The sequence below is a fragment of the Sphaerodactylus townsendi genome, linkage group LG09 (genome assembly GCF_021028975.2).
Source record: "Sphaerodactylus townsendi isolate TG3544 linkage group LG09, MPM_Stown_v2.3, whole genome shotgun sequence".
In the NCBI taxonomy this organism is placed as follows: Eukaryota; Metazoa; Chordata; class Lepidosauria; order Squamata; family Sphaerodactylidae; genus Sphaerodactylus; species Sphaerodactylus townsendi.
In genome coordinates this window covers 84,804,899-84,828,295 of record NC_059433.1, presented here as the reverse complement: position 1 = coordinate 84,828,295, position 23,397 = coordinate 84,804,899, and the positions used below count along the sequence as shown (strand labels likewise).

At 39.7% G+C, this 23,397-nt stretch overlaps 1 protein-coding gene across 39 annotated transcripts in view; it reads left to right on the top strand.

The window, feature by feature from the left end:
• RIMS2 (regulating synaptic membrane exocytosis 2) overlaps positions 1 to 23,397 on the top strand; it is a 433,065-nt gene that overhangs the window by 276,601 nt on the left and 133,067 nt on the right. For 35 of the 39 annotated variants that reach the window (XM_048508147.1, XM_048508154.1, XM_048508164.1 and 32 more), the window contains 3 exons: positions 2,062 to 2,130; positions 10,795 to 10,951; positions 15,844 to 15,960. In XM_048508147.1, the coding sequence (XP_048364104.1) occupies positions 2,062 to 2,130; positions 10,795 to 10,951; positions 15,844 to 15,960 (343 nt within the window). The remainder of the gene's footprint in view (positions 1 to 2,061; positions 2,131 to 10,794; positions 10,952 to 15,843; positions 15,961 to 23,397) is intronic. The other 4 variants (XM_048508146.1, XM_048508172.1, XM_048508180.1 and 1 more) reach the window with 2 other exon arrangements.

Sequence of the window (23,397 nt, the reverse complement as noted above, 5' to 3'; positions counted from 1 at the left end):
GATAGTAATTCTTGAAAAACCCGGGTGGTGGTGGTGGGAAACGCGGGGCAGACTTTCATTAGCAGTGGGATCCATGCAAAGTTCCCCCCCAGCACAGGTTTTATACCATGGTTAGCCCCCGTTTATTGGCCCATGCGGAAGGGGCCACCGTGGTTTTATTTAAAAAGATATCCACCCCCAGCTGAGTGGGAAGTTGCATCTCTTGTTTTCTACTGGCCCTAATAGCAACTTGTCAAAGAGCAACTTGTTTTTAGGAAAATTTAAAGCTACTTTTACATTAAATTAAAGGTCTCAAGGGATTGAACATTTGATCCTTGCTGATCTTGTCATGTAAAAAGTTCTCAGATGCTTCCTGAACAAGGAGCTCTTGTTGGATTTGGCTCTATTTTTTGTTGGGAAGTGGGATTTGTTTCTGTTTATAAATTTAGCACTTAAAAGGGCTCAGGGCAGTGAACCTAGTTCCTTCTTTCCCATTTTCACAAAACCCTGTGAAGTAGATCTAAATGTGAGGTAGATTTGGCTGATAATGTGACTGGCTCAAACATGCTTGATGGCAGAATACCCAATTTGAACCCAGATTTCTAATATCATAGACCTACTCTCTAACCCCTCTACCACTCTACCCCCTTTCCTATCTGCTGTTCAACAGTTTGCCGCTCTGTCTTCTAGACAATTACCACTTTTCAAGAGGAATCATTACCTTTTTACATAAACTTCGAACAACTTTTAAGATATTCTGATGGAACCCTTCCTGCCTTCTTTGTCCTTGCAGGCCCACATTAGGCACATAATTTTATGTCCTACAATGAGAGCACAGATATGAATTAATTAATTAACAGTCTCATTTCATGTGTGGGATTCTCAATGCACATCCTTCTCTCTCTTTCATTAATGCTCCCATCCTTCTGCTTATCTTAACAATAGTTTGTTTTCTCCCTGTACCAAAGGTAAACAGGATTAACATTAAGTAGAGTTCACTTCTAAACTAAGATTGATATCATGGTTTCATATTCTATGTTATAAAGAAATCCTGACTTTCTTTAACTATAGATCCCAAACCATGATGAAAGGCAGCAGCAGAAATTTTCTTGTCTTGGAGCACATAACCCTTTGGCTCATTCCCATTCCTTTAATAATGACTGAAAACAGGAAGCATTATTTCTGCCTTTTCTGTTGAACTGTAACTGTCAGAAATGTCTTGGCTGTAAACAATCCATGGTTAGGTAAACCTGTTCCACAATATTGGAATATGATTAGATTAAATGGAATACCTGACGTATGAGGCTGTAACTGTACACCAGAGAGTTGTACTGCCAAAAGCAACAACATGCTGCTAGAGAAAACGGATTTATTTATCTATGGCTATATCATATTTTAGTTCACATTGTAATCTTGGCCTCTGTGAATAGAAAAGGTTCAGGAGATTATTCTGTGTTGTCATGTTTTTTCTTTATTCTTCTGTATTTGGAATCATGCATTATTAAAATATGCCCCGCCTTTCCTCTTGGCTCATTAGTTGAGGACAAACATAGACAGTGAAGTCACTGAACTGTTCAGTATCTTTAGTTCTGTTGGCTTCACTGATTCTTCCAGCTATATTCTTTAGTCTTTGCAGACCTTATTTGCATTGCTGAGAACTGAATTGTGCTCTTCTCCCCACTAGCATTCTTGGACTGTTGACAATTAGTTAAATATAGTTATTGTAAACCACTGGGTTATATTTCTCTGCGGTGCAGAAAACAGAGAGGAAGAAAAGGATGAGCATTTCTATATAAAAGTAACCCAGAGCCCAGTATGGCTTTGTTCTTACATTGAAGTCGTAATAATAGAATCGGCTTTTGATGACTAAGCTGTAGTTATTTCAGTGGGTACAGTACTTGTCATATTAATATTTAAAGTACTACTTTTTCTCCATATATTCAAATCTGTAATTTGTCATGTGGGAGGCAAATGGAAACATACAATACTATTGAGCCTTAGAAATGGTTATCACTATTTTTTAAATAGCACATTTTATATAATAACTGTAATTAATCCTATAATAACTTTTATTTTTTGTAGGGTCCAAGCGAATAAGTGATAGTGAAGTCTCAGACTATGATTGTGACGATGGAATTGGAGTAGTATCAGGTAATGAATTTACAATGACAAAGTTGGTCTGTTTGACTATTACTGTCTTCCCCCACTCCTGGAATTCTCTTTTGTTCACCCTTTCCTGATTTCTTCCTTTCTCTTCTCGCTATGAGAACATGTGAACTGTTGAACTATTGTTTTTTGAATCTGGGATTTATTGTCGTGATTATTAACATCTTCCCACAATAAGGGAGAAGGGGCTTGAGGTCATTACTCTATCATCCCAAGAAGAGTGAGCAAATGTCTTTCCTTGGACGGGAGGAAGTTCCTCCAGCCTAAGGAGCCTTCCTTCAACTTAAGGGGCTCTATCATTGGATGACGATTTTATTAAATTGAAGGAAGGCTCCTTAAACTGGAGGAAGGCTTCTATCTTTACTAGTAACAGTATCACATGCTGTGTAAGGAAATATGGATTTTTGCTTCTCAAGCAGTTCTTACAGTGGCCTTGTCTTAGATTTGCACAGTTGTCAAGACCAAGAGCATCCAGTTGTCATAGATAATGTTCTTTCCACTGAAGTGGTCATAAAGCAAAAAAAAAAAGTATATCAAAGCTCACAGTAGAAAATTCTGGTAGTGGACTGTTGGCCACAGACTGATTTAGACATGGTCAAACTTCATGGTTTGGTACCACATGTACAAATCTTTGTGTTCATGGGGCTCATGAATTCCCCCTTTTCATGATAATTATTTACTCCTTGGTTTGTGGCAAACCATAGTTCACTATTAGCATTACAATCTGAACCTGCACACTATAGTTTGCTTTTGTCCTTCAAATTAGAATTGCAAGTTAACATCAAACACCTGTTTATCGATTTTTGCTTGCAGAACAACTGAAAAACATATAAAGTGCTGATTTTGGTGTAGGGGCAAGCTATAGCTGCAAAACAAGTAACTAATAGGAATGTTGAGGGAGAAGAGGGTGAGTTCAAACTTATTCAAATAGCACCAAACCAAAAATTAGTGTTATTTCTGAAGCAAGTCTGTGATCATGAGTAAGCATACAATAAACATATCACACATTCTGTAGAGATGTCATAAATCTTAACTTTTGCTTTTTTTAGTGGCATGAATTTTCCGGGATAAAGTGTGGGGTTTTTTTTTTACATCTGAATAAAACTTTATAATATTTTTCTCCACAGTTCAGTGGATGACACTATAATTTGAAATATGTCACGGTTCATTTGTTCTTTTCTCTTTTGTTTTTCTTTTCACAATTGGTTGTATAGTATTGAAAATGGGGAAAAGAGTGAGAAGTGGAAACAGTATCTGAAAAAGCCTCTCTGTTACCTTGCATTCTCTTGTACTTCTGTCATTGTAGGAATTGTTTGATTTATTTCTCATTGCCTTGGTTAGAGTCTACATCAATCTTTCAATTAAGGTTCTTGAATTGAACTTACAACCTCATCATGTTGTCACCCTGATTTAAATATTTGGCTTGACTACATCAAGTACAATAACATATCATCTTCTTTCTTTATCTCAATCATTTTGTGTTGTATGTTCTTTAAAGGAGAACTTTGCTTTTTTTAAAACTTTCTGTCTTATAAATAGCTGGTCACCTCAAAAGATGGGGGGTGGAATCTTATCCTGTTTAGTGCTCTAGCAAAGCCATTCTCAGCATAGCTTAAGTTATCTCAAGCCAATGGTTGTTGAGGCTTCTATGCAATCAGTTATATCTGATACTGCCCAGCCTCAGTAACCTGACACTTTTGATTATGAACAATTCCAGTCACCTTCAACACCTCAGAAGTGTAGTTGCTGTCCTCAGCATGACTGTTGTCAGGTGTTCAGGCTAGGGGCAGCTAGGTTCTTCAGACTGGAAGTCTGATAGAGGGGAAAAATGGGTAATTTCCACCAGGTTCTATACTCAGGTATAGTTTAGCAGGTGTGCAAGCCTCCTTATTCGTTCTGTAGGATCATCTGACTTTAAAGAACGATCATGGGCTTCTATATCATCAGTGCAGGTAAAATGTAGTTAGGTCTCTCCTGGCCTCTGGCAGGAGATGGAGGGTAGACTTGCCATCTGCAAGCTGGGAAACTCCTGGTGAATTGAGGATAAAGCCTGGGGAAGACAAAGTGGGGTATAAGGCTGTAGAGTCCACCCTCCAAAGCATACATTTTCTCCAGAAGAACTGTAATCTGGAGAGGAACTATAATTCAGAGAGATTCCTGGGTTTCACCTGTAGGCTGTCATCCCAATCTGTAGTTGTCTCCTCCATCCAGCTGTTCTGGTGGCTCAGGATGCAGGGAAACTAATAATGCGTTTTCAAACCACTTTCACAACTGTTTGCAAGTGGATTTTGCCATTCCGCACAGCTTCAAAGAGCATTGAAAGCAGTTTGAAAGTGCATTATTCTGCATGTGCAGAATGATCCTGAGACAACTTCTGAACTTCTGCCATGCTTATCCTGTTCCAGAACTGGAGAATTTAAGTTCTGATCTCCTGGTGCCTAGCATGGGCTTCTCTACTTCTCCCCCTAGTCAGTACTAATAGAGTCTAGTTGCTACTGGTAATAATTGAAATTTTGTACAAATATAACCATAAATACTGCTTCCTATTCAAATATATCTAAAACGTCTTTATATTTAGTCAGATGCCTAGTATTGTCTGCTGTGACTGGCAGTGGTATCACCTCAAGCATTGTGTGACAGGAAAATGTACTGCTAATTTTGAAACCTTTGGTATAATAGCAATTCACATTTTCATGTAGTCTCTTTTATTGCCATCTTTTGAGTAGGTTTACTTAACCAAGTCAGAGAACATATTTTAAATGTCCAGATATTCAAGGAACATGGTTATGCAAACATAACTCTGAATGTCAGTTGCCCTAGATTCATCTCCTGTAATTTCCAAATTTGCAATGCATTCTTAGCAAATAAAGTACTTTTTGAACGGCTGAACAATATGCATCCAAGTAATGCCAAAAGCGTATGCCAGCTTTTTACCTTGTCATATTTTAATACACTCTATCAACAGAAAAAAACAAACCTTTAGGCTAGGGTTCTGTCTGTGGATTTGTGGTATGAATCCAAAGGAAATACATGTGAAAGCTGATAACCAATAATTATTTTGGGAAACAATTTAGACATGGTTTATGATAGGGGTTTCCCCAGTTCTAATTGTTGAGTGTTAACTTTTGTTCTAAACACCAGTCAAATTTATATTCTAATTTCATATATGACAACATAATATTATCTCTTCTGGAACTTTGCGAGGCTAAGATCATTTCTTAGTTCTAGTATTGTAGTATTCAAATATCCTATAGGTACAAAATGCAATGTCTTGAGCCAAGGGAATGCTTTGGAGTTTAGATATTTTACAGAAATACTTACAGTCATTTCCCCAGAACTGTAGTAGTGCCTTCTTTCTGTTCTTAACTTTATGGATATAAAATACCTTATAGGCAGCATATTCAAAACTTCAACACAGTTAATTGTCTGCTTGCAGTCTGCTTCAGTTAGAGATGTACATTAATATAATACAAAGCAAGGTATTTGTTGCTGGCTTTTACCAAGGCACTGAAAATCAGCTTACATTTACTGATGTAATCCAAAATGTGTTCTAATTGAAGATTTAAACTGATGCTATTTGTGGATTTAACAGTTCCATTATATGTTGTTGTCTGCTGGCATGCTGGTAAAAGTGTCAAAAGTCCTGAATTGAATATTTTAATCTGTTCTTCGGCCTGTGTGGGAAGTTTGAAAATGATTGTGGCATCTAAAATAAGCCAATGAAAGATAAAATGAATGAATCCATAAAGCTATTCTTCTTTCACACATGAAAACATTGACCTTAATGAACTTCCAGTTGCACACTTCAGGAATCTTTGTTGGGCCGATGATAATTCACTTGTAGGCTGCTGTCCCTGTCTGAGAGTGAAGAGCAGGTTGGGAAACAAATCCTCATAAGCCTCCACTTTTCTGCGAGACAGTCTCTGCGCATGGTTCATCACTGCTGTCTTAGGCATGCAGCTCTGCAAAACTATTCCACCAGTGGTCCCCTCCCCTTAACAAATTAAGATGAAATTCAAAGGGACTGTACCCTTCAGCAAATGGATGCACTGTATCAAATCTCAGACAGGTAGGCAAAAGGGTCCCGTTTTTCAGACCATTACATTTTTTGCAGAGCAGGTAAAAGGACACAAGATGAGCTGCAATGGTTGTAAAATACTAATACTTCAGATTTCACAGACATCTCCCCTCCAAGGAAACAAGCAAAATGTCTGCCTTTCTCCCCTTGAGGCATGTTCTCATACTGCAGTAGAGAAATTGTGACCTTTGTCTCAACCCCTCTCCTCAGTGCTGAGCCTGCTGCTCCTGCTTTGAAAAGTTGAAGCAAAATATTCACCTCAGGCAAGAAGGCAGAAGCAGCAATCAAAATGGCAGCAAACGGAAGAACAAGTTAACAGGACTCACTTCCGCTTATGTATTATATAATCAAACAAGTCCTCAGTGCGCAGACTAGTGGAAAGTGGGAATGTTATGTTGGTTTCATTTTGGATCCCATCAGGAAAAATGTTTTGTGGAGGCAATTCAAAGAGGAAAATCAGTAGCCGTGTGTTTAGGATCATTTATTCATGCACTATTTACTCTGCAGCTGAGAAGCAGTCAGTTCTTTAACTTTGCTTAGCAGTAGGATTTTCCTGTTTACACCATTCTTTGTTTCTTCACTTATTTTTGTTTACACAGGTTACCCTCCTGTGCCCCATCTGAGCTGATCTGCATTTTGCCCACCCGCTTGCCTCCCTGTTGTTTCCATGCAACCTCCATTTGGAGAAGTTGCCTGCCGCCTTTTTCTTGTTGCTATCTTTGGTCTAGCGTTACTTTGCTAGACCACCCTTGTCAATTTAACTGGAGCAGTTTTATTTAACAGATTGTGCACTGCTGAATGCACCAAGTTATATATCTAATGCTTTTTTGAAAAGCAACATCATTTCCATTTTGTGGAAACTGTGCAGAAAAGACTAGATTCCCTTGTGTTTTTCTTTGACTGTGTATCAGGGATAACTGACCTGCAAATAAGCTTGCTGATTCTTATAAAAAATATATTAACTTGCATCTTTCCAGGTCAACTTTATTTTTATTGTATTTTTAGCCTCTCCTAGGGCTCTCTCAATTGGTTTCTTCTACCCTTATGTTTGTAAAATCTCTCTGTATAATTTAATCAGCACATTGAATGGATGCAATGTCAGCCTCCCCCACCTTTGCTGATTTTTAATTAAAACATTGAGTGTTTAGCAGTGTTAAACAGCTCCCCCATGGAAGAGTGAAAATAGTTTTTGAGTACATGGGCTGAAACACATCAAAATCAGTAATTTGATGTGTATTTATTTAGTATCAGGGATAACTGACCTGCAAATAAGCTATTTATTCCAGAAGCTATTTATATAACTATTTATATAGCACAATTTCCATTGAAAAATAAAAGGAGGTTAAAATGTGTTTTAGCAATTTATTCATATTCTGTTCAAAATCTTTATGAAATGGAAATATTTAAAATCATAGATATATTTTTTCATGTTAAATATGAATACTACAAGTATAGCTTCTATACTATCTATATATTACTGTCTATACTTTTTCTTGACATTTCAGTAACTCAAAATTGACAGATCATTATCTTTTACTGAAGCAACTTCTATAAAGGCTTGGAACATGTCATCCCAGTTACAGTATAATCCTAAACAGAGTTACACCTTTTAAGTCCATTGAAGTCAATAGTCTTAGAAGGGTGTAACTCTTTTTAGGATTGCACTGTTGGTCAGTAATCCTGGCAGTATAATATCCTCTGGTTGCAATTGGATGAGCTGTCAAGAACATAACACCTAAGGAGATTCTTCTGGAACAGTATATTCTTTCCCACCATGGCCTACAAGAAAGGCATGGAGACCATCCTGTTGTTGCCCACCGGCCGCTTGTACCTAGAGGTACACTACCTCTGAATATGAAGGCTCTATTTAGCCATCGCAGCTAATGTTGTTGGACCTGTTCTCAAGGCATTTATCTAATCCTCCTTTACATTTATCCAAGTTAGTGGCCATCAAGTTATTCAACTGAATTCCCTCAGTTAAGTATGCATTATGTGATGAAATTACTTTTACCTGTCCTGAATCTACTGCCAGTAGAGAGAAGAAGGAAAATTGCTGTATTTGAGAGAAGAAGGAAAATTTTCTAAGAGAAGTGCAGAAGAAGCAACGAGTTGTAATTAGAACACAAACATTGCTCCTTGTTTTCCGTGATTGTTGGTCACAGCTACAACTTCCCTCATTGACTGGAAGAGAAGGAACAATTGGCCTGTTTCATCTATAGAAAGTCAATCTGTACATTTTCTCTTCTGTCTCAGGCTCTAGAAGGCCTAGAGATTTGCTTAAAAATAAATAAATAAAGCTATGGCAGCTAATGCATCAAACAGATACTGTATGATGTGCCTAATTTTTTTTGTAAAACCAAACAACCAAGGTGGCAGACCCACTGCTACATGATTGCATATATGTCAACTAATAGTAGTTGAGGCATCATATATTACTTATGTCCTCATTACATGGGGGTAGGGAAGATTAGCATGTTACAATTAAGCAACAATTCAGATATTTAGCTGCTTGGGTAACTCAGTAAAGAAAAAGAATACTTTTCACAACTACAGAGGGCAGGAGAAGTAAAGGGGAAATGGAGTAAAATAAATAAGGGTACTGGGTCACTGTATAGCTGAATTTTAGTGTAGAGATTATGTCTATGTAATTCCACTCCTCAATTCTGGAGTGAAGTTTATAGTCATTGAGAGGATGATCTTCATTTGTGTTTGAGGTACCGGTACTATGTGTTTATATATGATTATTATATTAGGATTAATTGAAAAAATTAGAATTTAATAATTATGCTGTTTGTTGTTTCTCCTAGATCATGGAGACTGTTAACCAAACCATCAGTCCTTTACATTTTCCACTAGCCTGCCCCATTTGTATTCCTACTTTTGTTCTGTCTCGTTTCTAATTCTGGAGTAATTTTGCTTTGTTTTTGTTTAAGAGGTTGAAGATTGTGATGAATGACTTGTTATAGCTACTTGCATCAGCCTATGCTATCCTATGCATAACTCAGTGGGCTTAAACTGGGCTGACTCTGCATAGAATTCCACTTCAGATTTACTTTTCTGCTACAAATTTATGCTTTCTAAAACAAGGTTCAAGGAAAAGTAAATGAGTACCTAAGAGCCAAATCATCAGAGTTTCTAATGTTTGATCTTAGATAGTAAATTGTTCTGTGCCTTAATATATGTTTATGGCAAATATTTAAAAATAATAAAAAACTCAAAAATATGTCATGTCTTAAAACTAATAATTATGCCTACTTTTCAAAAGAGTTTGCATAATGTAGTCATCAAAGCAAGAGAGGTATAGAGGTGTGCTTCTGTGTAGCAGTCCTGATATGAAGAAGAAGGAGGAGGAGGAGGAGGAGGAGGAGGAGGAGGAGGAGGAGAAGAAGGAGAAGAAGAAGAAGAAGAAGAAGAAGAGTTTGGATTTATATCCCCCCCTTTCTCTCCGGTAGGAGACTCAAAGGGGCTTACAATCTCCTTACCCTTCCCCCCTCACAACAAACACCCTGTGAGGTAGGTGGGGCTGAGAGAGCTCCGAGAAGCTGTGACTAGCCCAAGGTATATATGCACATATATCCCTTTGTAAGAGATCTGTTATTGTTAAGTCAGCAATTTTGCTGACTTTCAAGAGTAGCAGTTCTTTCACAAAGGATCTTGAAAGGGAGATTAGAAAAAGAGACTGCTGAATTACAACTAATAGTGAAGCTCAAGACAATGCATTCTCCTGGACTGAATAGAGACCTAGGATTCCTGTCTCATTATCAATGCTGATTTCTCTGCAGCTGCTACCCTCTACATATCACACCTAATCCAATTATTTATCTGCTGTTGACATTTACAGTTGTTCCTTCCACATCGCAACTTTCCACATTGCAGTTTTGGCTAGTCGCTGGTTGGTGCTGAACCCCACCCCCCCAGCATGAGCAGGCCCCATTGCCACAAGGGGGGCTGCCAGTGACAAGCCCACCCCCCACATCCGCCGCTATCATGGAGCCACCAATGCCACTATCCTCCGCCTCCGAAGCAGACCCGTAGAAGCCGAATAGCCACTGTCACTGCATACAGGCCACCAAAAAAACCTGCAGCCCTGCCACCCGCTTCTACCTGGAAGCAGGAGCATTGTAAAAAAAAATTAGGCTGTTTTCAGATTGCAGGGGGCACTGCACCCTTTACTCCAGCTATGTGGAAGGGACAACTGTACATGCTATTGCCACTGGCTGTCTGCTAAGGACAGATGGACTTACAATCTAGCTTATATGAAGAAGTGAACTGTGACTCACAAAAGTGCATACCCTGCCAGTTAGTCTTTCACATGCTGCTGGACTCTTACTTTTTTCTGCTACTACAGACAGACTAGCACAGCTACACCTCATGATTCTTCTTGCTATAAGTGCTATATGTCACAACATCTTTTCTTATGCCACAACTATCTGACCTCAATGTCTAAAAGTGGAAGAACTAAGAGGTCTAGACATTGTTGTACCATAATTATTTCATTTTATTGCATTAGCTCAGAGCCATGGCAAAAGACACCTCTGTATTATTTCAGCTGTTCTGAACTTTATTTCTAGATTACCGACATAATGGAAGAGATCTTCAAAGCTCAACACTATCAGTGCCAGAACAAGTGATGTCATCTAATCACTGCTCTCGGTCAGGTTCCCCTCACCGTGGAGACAGTATAGGACGGACCAGGTCATGGTCTCCCAGTGTTCCTCCTTTACCAAGGTAAAGTATTGAATCTATTTAGCTTTGGAATGTGAAGTGAATTCCTGCAGTTGCTAGGAATTATTCCAATAAGCTTAAGAGAATGAATGAAAGAAAAATAGAATGATTTTTAATAATACTGAAATAGTAGTATTTTAAAGATTTTTGTTTGTAGTGTGAAGAGCAAAAATGTGCTTGCATTTTCTTCACTTACCTCTGCAATCAAAGCAGGATTTTTTTTCTTAGATCTAGGAGTCAGTAACTGTTATGTCTAGTAATGAGGAGACCCGTCTTTTTCGGTTGGAATTGAACGCAAGTAAATTGAGTTAGATACTAATATATCAATAAATACCATGGACCATTTGTTTGTAATTGTTTGTAATGATTTGTAATGATTAGAATTTTGAGCACTCCTGAGCACCTCAAGAACACCATCATGTAGAAACTCATCCAACCCAACACGTGAGAGGTTAGCTGGCAGGCAGACCAGAAGGAAAAAAAGGCTCTTGTTGACTCCTTCCTTCTTCACTCTCTTGCTTCTCTTTTTCATTATGTTTCTCCGTGAAATGTAGTTTATGGAAGCCCTGGTATTCTGTGCACTCTGGGAAATTTACTTTGCAGAATGCCCTCAGCATGCCAGACATCATCCGTCCAGTGTGCCTAGGAAGAGTAAAGTGCATTGTGGGAAAAGGATTTTTCAAAATGGATGACATTAGTTCAGATTGCCCAGGGAGAGAATGGCCAGATGGCCTGAAAACTTCTGCCTCTAATGTTCATCCCACATCAGCAGCAATAGTCATCAGAGGTGACTTTGGTGTGCCATCTAAGCAAAATATAATTCAGGAAATTTTAATGCTTATCTTGCATTGATGGCAATCATTATAAACCACTGAACTTTGTAGACTGGGTTAAATAAGTAGATCCTGTTTTGGCATCAATCCATCTGCCTACCCTCCTTGTCTCCACTTAGGTCATTGACCATCTCTATATTTGTGACGGATTTGAGTTTTTTTATATATATATTTGTAAATTAAATTAGAATCAAATTATTTACATTCACATACATTCCCTGAAATTAATTAATTAATATCTCTCACTAAAATACTACATATGGCATTACTTTCTGTAGTGTTGGGAGGGTGGGGCAGTCCTTAGTCGTAGGAAAAGCTCTTCCCCTTGATACCAAGTGAGGACATTCCACTTTAGTTAGGATCTGGAAGAGGTGTTTGCATCCTGTTCGGGAAAGGAATGGAACTCTTTTGGCTCAGCACTTTCCCACTATGTTTTTCAACTTTTTTTCTTTCTGAGTTGGCTTGTTAGCAAGAGAGGGCTCTTTATGGTTCAGTTTAATTGTTCCACGCACATCCAGTTGGGATTCCAGTTGGGATTCCCACCAGGCCAAGCATCACCTTAAACTTTGGAGCCATGGTTCACTATACAGCGCACCATTCTTATTATCCCAATGGATGAGTAAGAGACCATGAACAGGAGAGTGAGAGGGTCATACTATGCAGAGACACGACAAGACTAATTTATCTTTTTTTCCTCCAGTCTCCTCATGCTTTTCTTTTCTCACCTTCTCACCTCCGCCTTCTGGAGGCAGTTCCTGTGGCAAACACAGAACCTGCTATGGCAGTTAAAGAAGGATCACAAGTCATACAAACATTCTCTATGTAGGAGATGGAAGAGTGGCAGCAGCATCTTCTCCTCTTCAGCCAGACATAGGGATATTGCCTCTCAGGTATCAGTGAGTAACCGGAAAGAGAAAAGAAGTGAGATAGTAATTCTATGAGACCTTACAGTATGTCCCAATTTATTCACTTGGTTGAGGCCATTTGTATCTTAAGAGATGCAGGGCTCAATATAAATACTGTCTTACAAGTTCCCTATACCAAACAATCAACATAAACCCAATCAAAAACATCTGAGAAGCATTTGGAAAAGGAAATATCAATTCTTAGTCACATGTCTTCTTGGAGGAAGACAAAGATAAAGAATTCTATGTAGAAACCAGGGCAATCTTCGCTCTCTTGGACATATTTCTTTGCATCAACTTCCAAAAAGAGGAGAGATGGCCTTGTCCATGTCCCTAACTCAAGAATCAGGCAGCGTAGCCTTCTGTTATGTAATTCTTTGGTGGTGTCTGAGGACTCAGATTCGGAAGCATATATACAGAGGGGAAAGGCAGGGCACGAACCAGCCTGTGCCCAACGGCTTATGGAAATTACTGTGCCCCACCCTGAACTCCATGTGAAGCCCTGGGGCAGGATTGCAGTTGAATGCTGAACCCAACCATCATTCAACTGGGCTCGCCCCATCCCAAACTCCATGTGGAGTTTGGGGTGGGATGCAGTTGCTTCCAGAGGTGTTTTGAATGCTCAGAGCATCCTTAGATGCAGACACCCCTTTGGGGCAGTGAAAGCTTTCCAAGGAGTCAGTGAAGTAAGAGTACTGATATTTTAAATAAAAATGTCCTCATCTCCTCTTCAAGGTGCTCAGCACACTGGAGATGTATGATCAGCCAGTCTCGGGAGAACAATTCTCATTGCTATACAGTTCCACAAAGGTCCAGTGGTGCCTTGAAAACAAACCAGTTTTATTCCAATATACCATTTGTGAGTCACGCCATCAGATGTATGAAGCATGCATCGTTATAAATTATTTATTTAAATAAATGAACCTAACATTTTATGTTCCTGGTCTCAAGAAAGGCAAACAATGCAGTAACCAAGTTCAAGGGCATAAATTATAATAGTCCAATTAGAAAAAAGCAATAAAAGCAATAACCAGCACTTTGAACTTGGCCCTGAAGCAAGTAGGTAGCTAACGTAATTGATACAGCAATAGTTATCTGTTCTAAGCAGCAGATCCCAGAGGGGATACTTTCTGCTGCATTTTCTACTAATTAAACTTTACAAGGCATTTTCAAAGGCACCCCTCACATGGAGTGCATTACGACAGTTCAATCTGAAAGTTATAGCAACATGGATCAGTGTAGCCAGGTCAGCAGAATCTAGATAAAAGGGCATCTTACAAGCTGGATGTAACTGGAAGCAGGTTGTCCTAGCAAGTGAACCAACCTGCTTATCAATTTACAAGACTGGGTCCCCTTAAAGTTCCAAGTAACAAAAAGGCAGGAGGGAGGAAATGTTATTAAGATGCCAGTTTGAAACAATAACCAGTCCAATTAAAATGACTGAGGACTAATCATAACTGTGGAAGATGGGTAGAGTAAGGTGAATGTAGAATCAGATCTAATCAAAGAAGATGGATTAGATATGTGGAGCATGCGTGGATTATGCTAAAGTTTGAGCACCAACAATAAACAGATCATCAACTCCATGAAAACAGAAAGCATAGTGGGAATAGCAAATATTATTGTCAGCCAGCTCAGCAGGAAAAAAATGAACCAGGGAATCGTAAATGTACCTCAATATTCAGAAAGATCAGATACCATTGGGAAGCCTTAATGTGGATCTATTGAATTACTGGAGAATCATCAGCTCTCCCAGTTCTTCATGCACTTTATTTGTCAACAGGCAGAAGTACAGAGATGCCCTGACAAGTACGTGCCTGGTTATGCATTCCCATTCATCCAGTTTTGAGAGTCATCCAGATGATCCTAGTGGAATGAGCAGAGTTGGTGCCAATGGCTTCATTCAGGCTTCAATGATTATAATTCCCAGATCTCCATCATCAACAATCTCAGACTACCTTGCCTTTTCCATCACAGCATGATCCACTGATTCAAGGCCCTCTACCAAAGGTGTTCTACTTGACCATGTGCCGAATGAGAAGCAGTATCTTCAATCCTTATGATTCTCACTGAAGCTCATATCTACAATAATGACTTGGAATAAATACTAAAGCAACAGGGCTTGCAACTCCACATGGAATATTTGCTTGCTGGAGTATGGACATGGCACTTAACCTTGACTGCCAACATTCATTTAGTTTTTGACTTCCCATAGGAAGACATGGAAAAAGGTATCAGCAGTAATACCCTTAAGGGGCAGACAATCACTTAGTACAACCTCCTGAATCAAGAGCAGGGCAAGAAATAGCTGGGCTAACTTCATGTTAAAACATTTCTATCTCTGATTAGCCCACTTATTATCTCTTGTTCATTCTCTTTTATCTCTTATTAGTCCTCTCATTGTTCATACCATATAGATTCTCAGTACTGACTGTCCACTCTAACTTCCTTTCCCTTTTGAGCCAATGACTATGTGACCTCTTAAGGAGTTCGCTATCAAGATTGTCTTTCTGGTGGGGCTTGTATCAGCGTGCATAGCGTTACAATTAAATACCATCTCATCCTGCAAGGAGCCATATATTTTCCACAAGGACAGAGTGACCCGTCTACCTGTGCTGATTCAGGGGAACAATCTTTCTGAATTTTCTGGAACAGTTAGTAACAGGGGCAACTGACTTATAGCCCCATCTGGTGTGGGGGAAGGACTTGAGGGAGCAGTGTGGCCTTGTGCCAGTGGGTTTCTCCTCTCTAAAGCACTTATCCCAGCAAAGGAGGCAGATTTGACAGTGGCTATCCACCCCTCAGCCTCGCTGCTGCAAACCCCTGAAATCTGGGCTGGGTGGGGCCACACTGGTGATATACTGATGCCTTGGGATCATATGTAATGTCCTCCAAAATTTTTCTCTAACAAAAAATAGCTCTCTTTTTTATACTTTTTATGAAAGAGAAGATTCGTGTGTGTTTGTAATGATCATTAGAATCTGCATCACATCCATGAAATATGTATTCAGGAGCAAAAAAAACCTATGAACCCTTAGTAGATTTCATCAGAATCAAGGGTGTCAAATGTTACAACTAACATCATGAAAGTAACACATTTTAGGGACAACCAACAGAATAGCTCACTTCCTTGACACTGATGGTTTTGTTTCTTCAGTAGGAATGTGGAACAGGGGTCTCGAGGGACCCGATCTACTCCTGCACATTACAATACCATGAACCGAATGGATAGACATCGAATAATGGATGACCACAACTCCCCAGACAGAGAGAGGTAGATATTCCAAAGTCACAGAGTAAATCCAAATAACATATTGCAGACAAAAAGCAGGATTATTTCATTTTTTTATTCAAACCTGAACCTTTCCAATTTACAAAAGCTTGGCACAGATATTTACCTAGTACTACACTGAAAGTATAATTTTCTAGCTATTATATTAGTAAATTGTATGTTACATATCAGAAAATCCCAGTAGGCATTCACTGTTCAGCAGAGCATGAGGAAAGCTCTGATAAATTCTACAAGGAATATATTTTAGAGAAACTATAAGATTGGCTCTACAGCCTTTTATTTTGTTTTAACTATCATTGTGGTATTGGTATATTACAACCATGATTTATTTATTATGTAGAGGTTGGAAATATGCAAGGATTAACAATTTGATCCTTCTAATGTTGTACATAAAAATTATGGGGAGCCATATTATGGGGAGCTTTTACTTATAAAACTACCCCGGCCTTCTATAGACCATGCAGCATTGAAGGTATTTTTTAGTTCCACTATAATGTCACCAGTTGCTAAAGAGGTGATCTGCTTTTTAAATTGAATGCTTGCTTCTGCAGACACTGCTTTTCTGAAACAGTTAGATTTGAGTCCAGTAGCACTTTAAAGACCGACAAGAGTTTCAGGGTATGAACTGCTGTCCTCAAAGATCTTTATTCCCCCCCCCCCCCGCTCATGTAGCTGTTTTCAATTATAGGTTATGCAACAATTTGTCTGTTATTTCTACTATGAGGTATGTGGTTTGTTCATTTGCTTTACAAGGAACAATGGATTGGTGTCTTTTCTAAAAGCAAACTTTATAACATGGCATTCACAACAGTTTCACTTTACCAGATCTTTATATATAACCAAGGATATATGCTCCATCTGTGTTTTTATGTAACAGAACTGAGCCAGAGGTTATAACTAGCTAAAGTTGGTTGTTTTGCAAGATTACTTAAAGCTTTTTTTTTTTGCTTTCATTAAAAAAATAGACAAGGTATTTTCCACCTCATTTAGATGGTGAAAGCAAGATGAAATATTCCCTACGTTTTATAATATAGTTGCACTTTCGTATCACATTAAGCCGTTACACAATAAGATATCAATATACCTGCTATATAATTTTGGTAAAATTGACAAGTGATCTTCTTTTCAAAATGTATTTACAGTGAGCTACCTAGTTAGCACTTGTTGTTCAGATGACATTTTTGAAAATGAAATGAATATTTCAGACCTCCCTGCTACCCTGCTATAAGTATTTGAAACACACATAATGGTAATCTAACATTTTAAAACATTGAACCTCTGCTTGGGGATCTAAAGGTCTTCTCTTGTATGCCTTAAACATTTCTACATATGCAGAAAACTTATTCTTATTTTTCCTTATGAGTTCAAGATATCTCATTGTACAGAAGCAGCTCCAAAAATTTTATAAGGAGGCAGGGAATTTTTAAGGGGTTACAGGTGTTTCTGTGGAAAGAGGGACCTGGAAAATCCTACTGCATGTATTGGAGGTTATACGATATTCTTTTGAGCGTTGCTGTGGACTATCAAATGGTAATTGACATTAAAAATACTCTCTTCAAGCACCTCTAAGTGTCATAGGCACAATAAAGAAAGTATTTAGTACTAAAGTAAGTATTTAGTACTGAAGCCATAGGATTTTAATAATGAGTAACTTGAACTGAATCTTGCTTAAAAACTGTTTAGTGTGAAGAATTACCCAACAACAGTCAATAAAGGATAGATTAACACCACATCCTGTTTCACAGACAACTCAAGCAGGAATTCGCTAACAATTCAGTTGCATTATGACTGTTTTTTGCTAAAAGATTTCTTTTTGGTAAGCGGCAAATGGAATTAATCTATGGTTGCCAACCTGCAGGTGGTAGCTGGAGATCTCCTGGGATTACAGCTGATCTCCAGGCAACACAGATCAGTTCACTTGAAAAAAAATGGCTGCTTTGGAAGGTGGAATCTATGGCATTATACCTCATCAAAGTCCCTCTCCTCCCCGAACCTCGCCCTTCTCAGGCTCCACCCCCAAAATCTCCAGGTATTTTCTACCCCACACTGGCAACCCTAAATTGATCTGATAGTTACATTCAGCCTTTAATATGGCTGGGCAGCCCACATTAAGATCCAGCACAGCCCAGCACCACAGGCAATGTTTTAAGTCACCTTGACTTCTTGCAAGGGAAAAAGGTGGCTAACAGATGTTTTAAATAAAGGGCAGCCCCATCGAAACTGGAGGGTGCAGGCCACAGCACCATTGTGGCGCTGCTCCTGAAAGACTTCCTGGTGCCTTGGGGAGGCTTGAGCCTCCCTGCCACTGAGAAGCCTCTATGGACCTCAGTGGACTTATGCCAGCCAAAAAGCTGGCTTAAGTCCAAACTGCAGTCCACCAACGTAATGCTGGCAAAGGCTGGGGAGGGAGTTGACTAATGTCAGCTCTTCCCCTGCCCATGCCCCCTGCCCCAGTCCTGTCTTTCTGGCAGTGGCAGCAGAGGCCCTGGGATGCTGGTGGGACATTTAGTGCCATGTTCCAGTAAGGGGGGAGTGGCAGCTGGTGCACGCCAGCAGGATCACCCCTCCGCTGGGGTAAGTGCCCTAGGGAGAGTGAATCTGTTGGTGTGGCAGCACATGGCTCCCAAAAGCAGGTTCACCTCCACTCTTTGAATGTATCTCTGAATGAATATCTTACTTCACCAGTTAATTCCCACTGAGCAGAGGTCTATTTTTCCTTCCAATGATCCCTGTAAATTTAGTCATGTCCTGCTTTTGTTTTACTGTGCAATTGTGAACTTTTCTGTTTTCTCTGTGCTTAATTAATGACCTTCTGTTATTCATGGTGGCCATGGTATTCCTGAATGAATCTTTATTCAGTTCTTTTCCTGACTATGGTTGGTGCAAGACAAGATACTTTAATTGCTACTTTTCCGACAGCCAAAAATGATGGTTCGTGAATTTTCTTTCATATTTCATGAGCATAGCATTGTATCAGTTTCAGTGACCTTTATTAGGCATTTACAAATGAGCAGTGGTGTAGCGCCAATGGGGAGGGGGCGTAACGCCCAGGGCGGAGGGGTGGCCAGACTGGGGGAGAGTTCTGGGGCAGGGGCAGGCGGCGCTGCAGCAGGGGCGCAGCATGCGCATGCACCCCTGGCATAGTTTTTTCTTGCTTCCTCCTGCAAATGAAAATGAAAACAGAAAGGTGAATCCAATAATAGTGTAAATAGTATAGGCTAGAGCCAGGGAGACCTAATCCAGAATACACAATAAAAATCATTAAGCAAAAATAATAATAATCATTTTTTGCATTAGAAAGAGCCAAGAACCCAACTGAGGTTAAGGCAGAAAAATCAGGTGTAAAGCTATTATATTCAGAGCAAAAGAGCAAAATGTGTTCAAGGGAATCGGCATAAGAGGGGCAGAAAGAACAATGCTGATCACACCAAGAAATGTTTGAAAACCGACCTTGAAGTAATGGCGATGGAAAAGAATTACATCCTGCTCTTGTGAATGCCCATCTGAGTTTATGATTAAGAAGTTGGTCCAGATAATTAGCTGCATATAACATCCAGGAAATAATCCCAAAGTACGGAGGTGAACAAGAACTCTGTGCCTTGCTCAAAAGATATTGATATTCATGCTCAATTAATGTATTTTTAATTGATGATAGATCTCAGTGGCAGTAAGCATGAGCAAGAAGTCCCAGGAGAGGCCGAAGGAGGACATCTTAACCTCGATTAGTAGCCACAAGTCAGTAGTCTGAAGCATCGCAAGCTGGATTAAACTATGCGAGTCATAGTGGAAGCAGAAGTGCACCCAGAATTTGAAGGTGGCGGCCCAAACCCTAGTTTCCAAAAGGTGCTGTCCTGCCTCAAGGCAAAGGACAGCATAAGGAACATATAGCTTTGTAATTATGGATTATAATAATAAAAATTACAAGAAGATTAATAAACAGTCACTTTTGATACAAAGAGAAAACGATAATGGAAACTCCCCTCCCAACAAAAACTGTTTTACTGCATTAGTATCAGTTAGAATGAGAAGCAGGAGCTGTCTTTAAAGTAACAGAAAAAGAAAAATGCAAAGGGATTGCTGCATGATAAGCCTCATTACAGCTTTGACCTTCCATTCTAAGATAGCTGGTGCTGCAACTCTATTTTAAAAATTTTTTAAAGTCCACCAACAGGCCTTTTAAAAAGACAGACAATACTACAGTGCACTGGCAATCATATTATCTGTTTTTCTGTAAAAACAGTGTGAATGTGAATGACTATTTTGCAGGCTAAATGTCTCTGGTGGAATCTACCTAATTCAGTCTGACACTTGCTCAAGTAGTTGGACTTTTTCTTGGGGGGTGGAGGGTGGGTGGGTCATGATTTGTAATAATCCTCCCAACATGCTTATTTTCTTTTGAATTTCCATCTCTGATTACTAATATTATTACTAGGTTTTAAGGGTACCTTTTTGATATTAAAATATATTACGATGTATCACTTGAATTGTGGTCTTAGAATTCAAAGTGCTTTTCCATACGTATCCATTGTTCTGCATCGACCTGATTTTCAGCGGGAGTTGCAATAGTGACTGGTAGTGGTAGCAATACTTGCTTTTTAAGAACTTCACGCTATTCAGCAGTGAACAGCAGATTATATTCAGAATTTCAAGAAGGAAAAAAAGGTGCATTGCAGGATTAATGTGTTCTACTGTCCTTCAAATTGAAAAACTGGCCGAGAACACTGAAATATGCTTTGAAACCATCATGGTGAGATGGTATCTTTTAATGGATGGTTCTGTGTTGCTGAAACAATATGCAGCAACTGAATTAAAAACTTTACTTTGGGGAGTGACTTGACAGATCTGTGAACCAGCAAATTTTGGCCACTGTTGTTGGTCCACTGAACGATAATGACTTGTCTATTCTTGTTTGCTTGTTTCCTATCTTCTGGTGTCAACACAACAAAATAGACTAATTCTAAACAGTGTGACATTTGAGAGAGAGTCTAAGAAATAAAATTCAGTCGCTTTAACTGGACTACAACCAGAATGCAAAGCTGTATTGGATTTGGAAATATTACAGTGGAGGTTTCACACATGCAGAATAATGCACTTTGCAATGCACTTTAATGATTTTCACAAGTGGATTTTGTGCACTTGTGCACTTGCAGTGCACTTCAATGATTTTCACAAGTGGATTTTGCTGTTTGCACTGCAAAGTTCATCGGGAAAGTGCATTGAAAGTGCATTATTCGGCATTTGTGAAAGCACCCAATGGCTCTCAAAATGGCCCAACTCAGGCCCCTTCCGCCCGGGCTAATAAACACAGGTTGAGGATGGGATAAAACCCCGGGGGGGGGGGACTTCTCATGGATCCATCTCCTGAAGCGAGTCCGTCCTGGTTTTACACACACACCCCCCCCCCGGTTTTACAAGAATTGCGATTTCTGCTATTCTTTTGTTTTAACATGCCTCATAGCCGCAGCTGAGTGAACAACCACAGCTGTGAGGCACGTTATGCGACTCTGTGTGGGGGGGAGGGGCTTATGTCCTGTCCCTCCAGGCTCCCATCTGCGGAGCCACACAGGCCCTACTGGCTCCAGCAAGGCTCTAGAGAAGCATGTGTGCCTGCGTGCATAGGTGCACATCGAGAGAGGTCAGTTTTTTAAAAAAACATTTAAGCGCCTCTGTGCAAAGGTGTGTGGCCCAGCCAATGTGAACAATCTGGGGCTATGCCGGATTCATTCATCACAGCTGCAACCCAGTCAAAATTACAGAAGAAAAAAGCCATCCTTCTTTTGGTCTTACACTGGGAATCGAGGCCTCTCTAGCTGTACTTTCCTTTTCATTACAGAGGTTCATTAGAGAGGTTCCACTGTCTCAGCACCTTTTGGAGGATGTCTGCAAAGCAGCCTCTTGAGCTTCTGCATAGTCTTTCAAAAGCCACTGCGGCCTTTATCTTTGACAGCTGCAGGCATATGGTTCTGTACAAAATCTTAGGATCCTTCTCTTGGAGAGTGATCAGGTAGCACTGTGGACTGACTTTCTGATTATGAGGGAAGAAAAGGGAAATGTTTACCTGGAAAATATATGTTCTTCTAACAGGCAGGAAGACACCAATGAAACTATAGGGAGTAAGTTGGAAGTTGTTTTCTTTTGTTTTCAGAACTAGCTCATAACTCATTTTAACTTAATGTAAAGGGGGTTTTTTTTGTAGAATTTTCAATTGTCTTAAGTTCCATAACCAAAATATGGTAGTTGGCATATCCTGGTCTTTCAAAAATGGTGCAATGATTTTATGTGTACCTAATAAGACATTGCTCAGAATATATAATATAGTTCTACTGTAACTCATGAGAAATTCTGTGACTATTAAGAAACATTATATTCCTATTAATTGCACAAGACTAATTTCAGCAGTGTTTTCCGTGAAGCATGAAATTACTTAGAATCAAATTAACACATTTTAATAGCTTTTCATTGAGAAAAAACACTGGTACATATGTTTTTTCCAGCAGACTATATAAACATTGCTCAATAGATCTTCATGCACTTTTCCTCAGTATTTATGTTGCATGTTTGGTACTGTCATGATCACCTGAGACAAATCCAGTGACGTAGACTTGGAGTCTTCAGAGGAGAAGCCTGAGGAATTAAGGCTGAGGGGGACCCCAGGGGATCACCGGGGGATCATCACCATTCCTCCACATGAAGAGGCGAGTTTGGACCAATCACAGTTTTTTCAGAACTCTCTCAGTCTCACTTACCTCATCAATTGTTTGTTGTGGGGATGGGAGGGGAGGCAATTATAAGCCACTTTGATCTTCCTTAAAAGGTAGAGAGAAAAGCAAGCTATAAAGACCAACGCTTATTCTTTGTCTGGACTGGCTGCATGAAGCCCCATCCCAGAGCCAAAGTGAGGACAATAGTTCTTCGTAGGCTCTTGGCCAAGCACAGTGCAGCCACAGGAACTCAGCTCCTGCTCAGCCTATTTAGACTGAAGTATGGGAAAGCTGCCTTGCTGGATCAACTGGTCCACTAAGTGCAAATTCTTAGTTTCACTTCCTTGCCTTCAGTTCTTGTTGATTTTGTCAAGCCTCACTTCCTTGACCTGAGGGCATTGCTTCCAAGGAGACTTGGCTGGGCCTCCCTGCAGAAAGCAGGACAGGTACTCATTTTTCATCGAACCTTTTAAAGTGTTGTGAAAGATAACTAAAATCTAATTAGGGTTCTTTCCCTGCAAAGGGAGGGGAGTTGCCTCAGCTGGCTCATGTGCCTGATAAGCCCTCTGAAAGCAGCCATCTCATCCTGCTTCAGACTCATCAGTTCAGCCACCACCACCCAGTGCAGAGGCATCCTCCCTCCCCCAACCGAGCCTGGCCCGACGAAGACACACTTATGTCATCTCTGATTGTTTTAACAAATGCGTTCGACATGCCT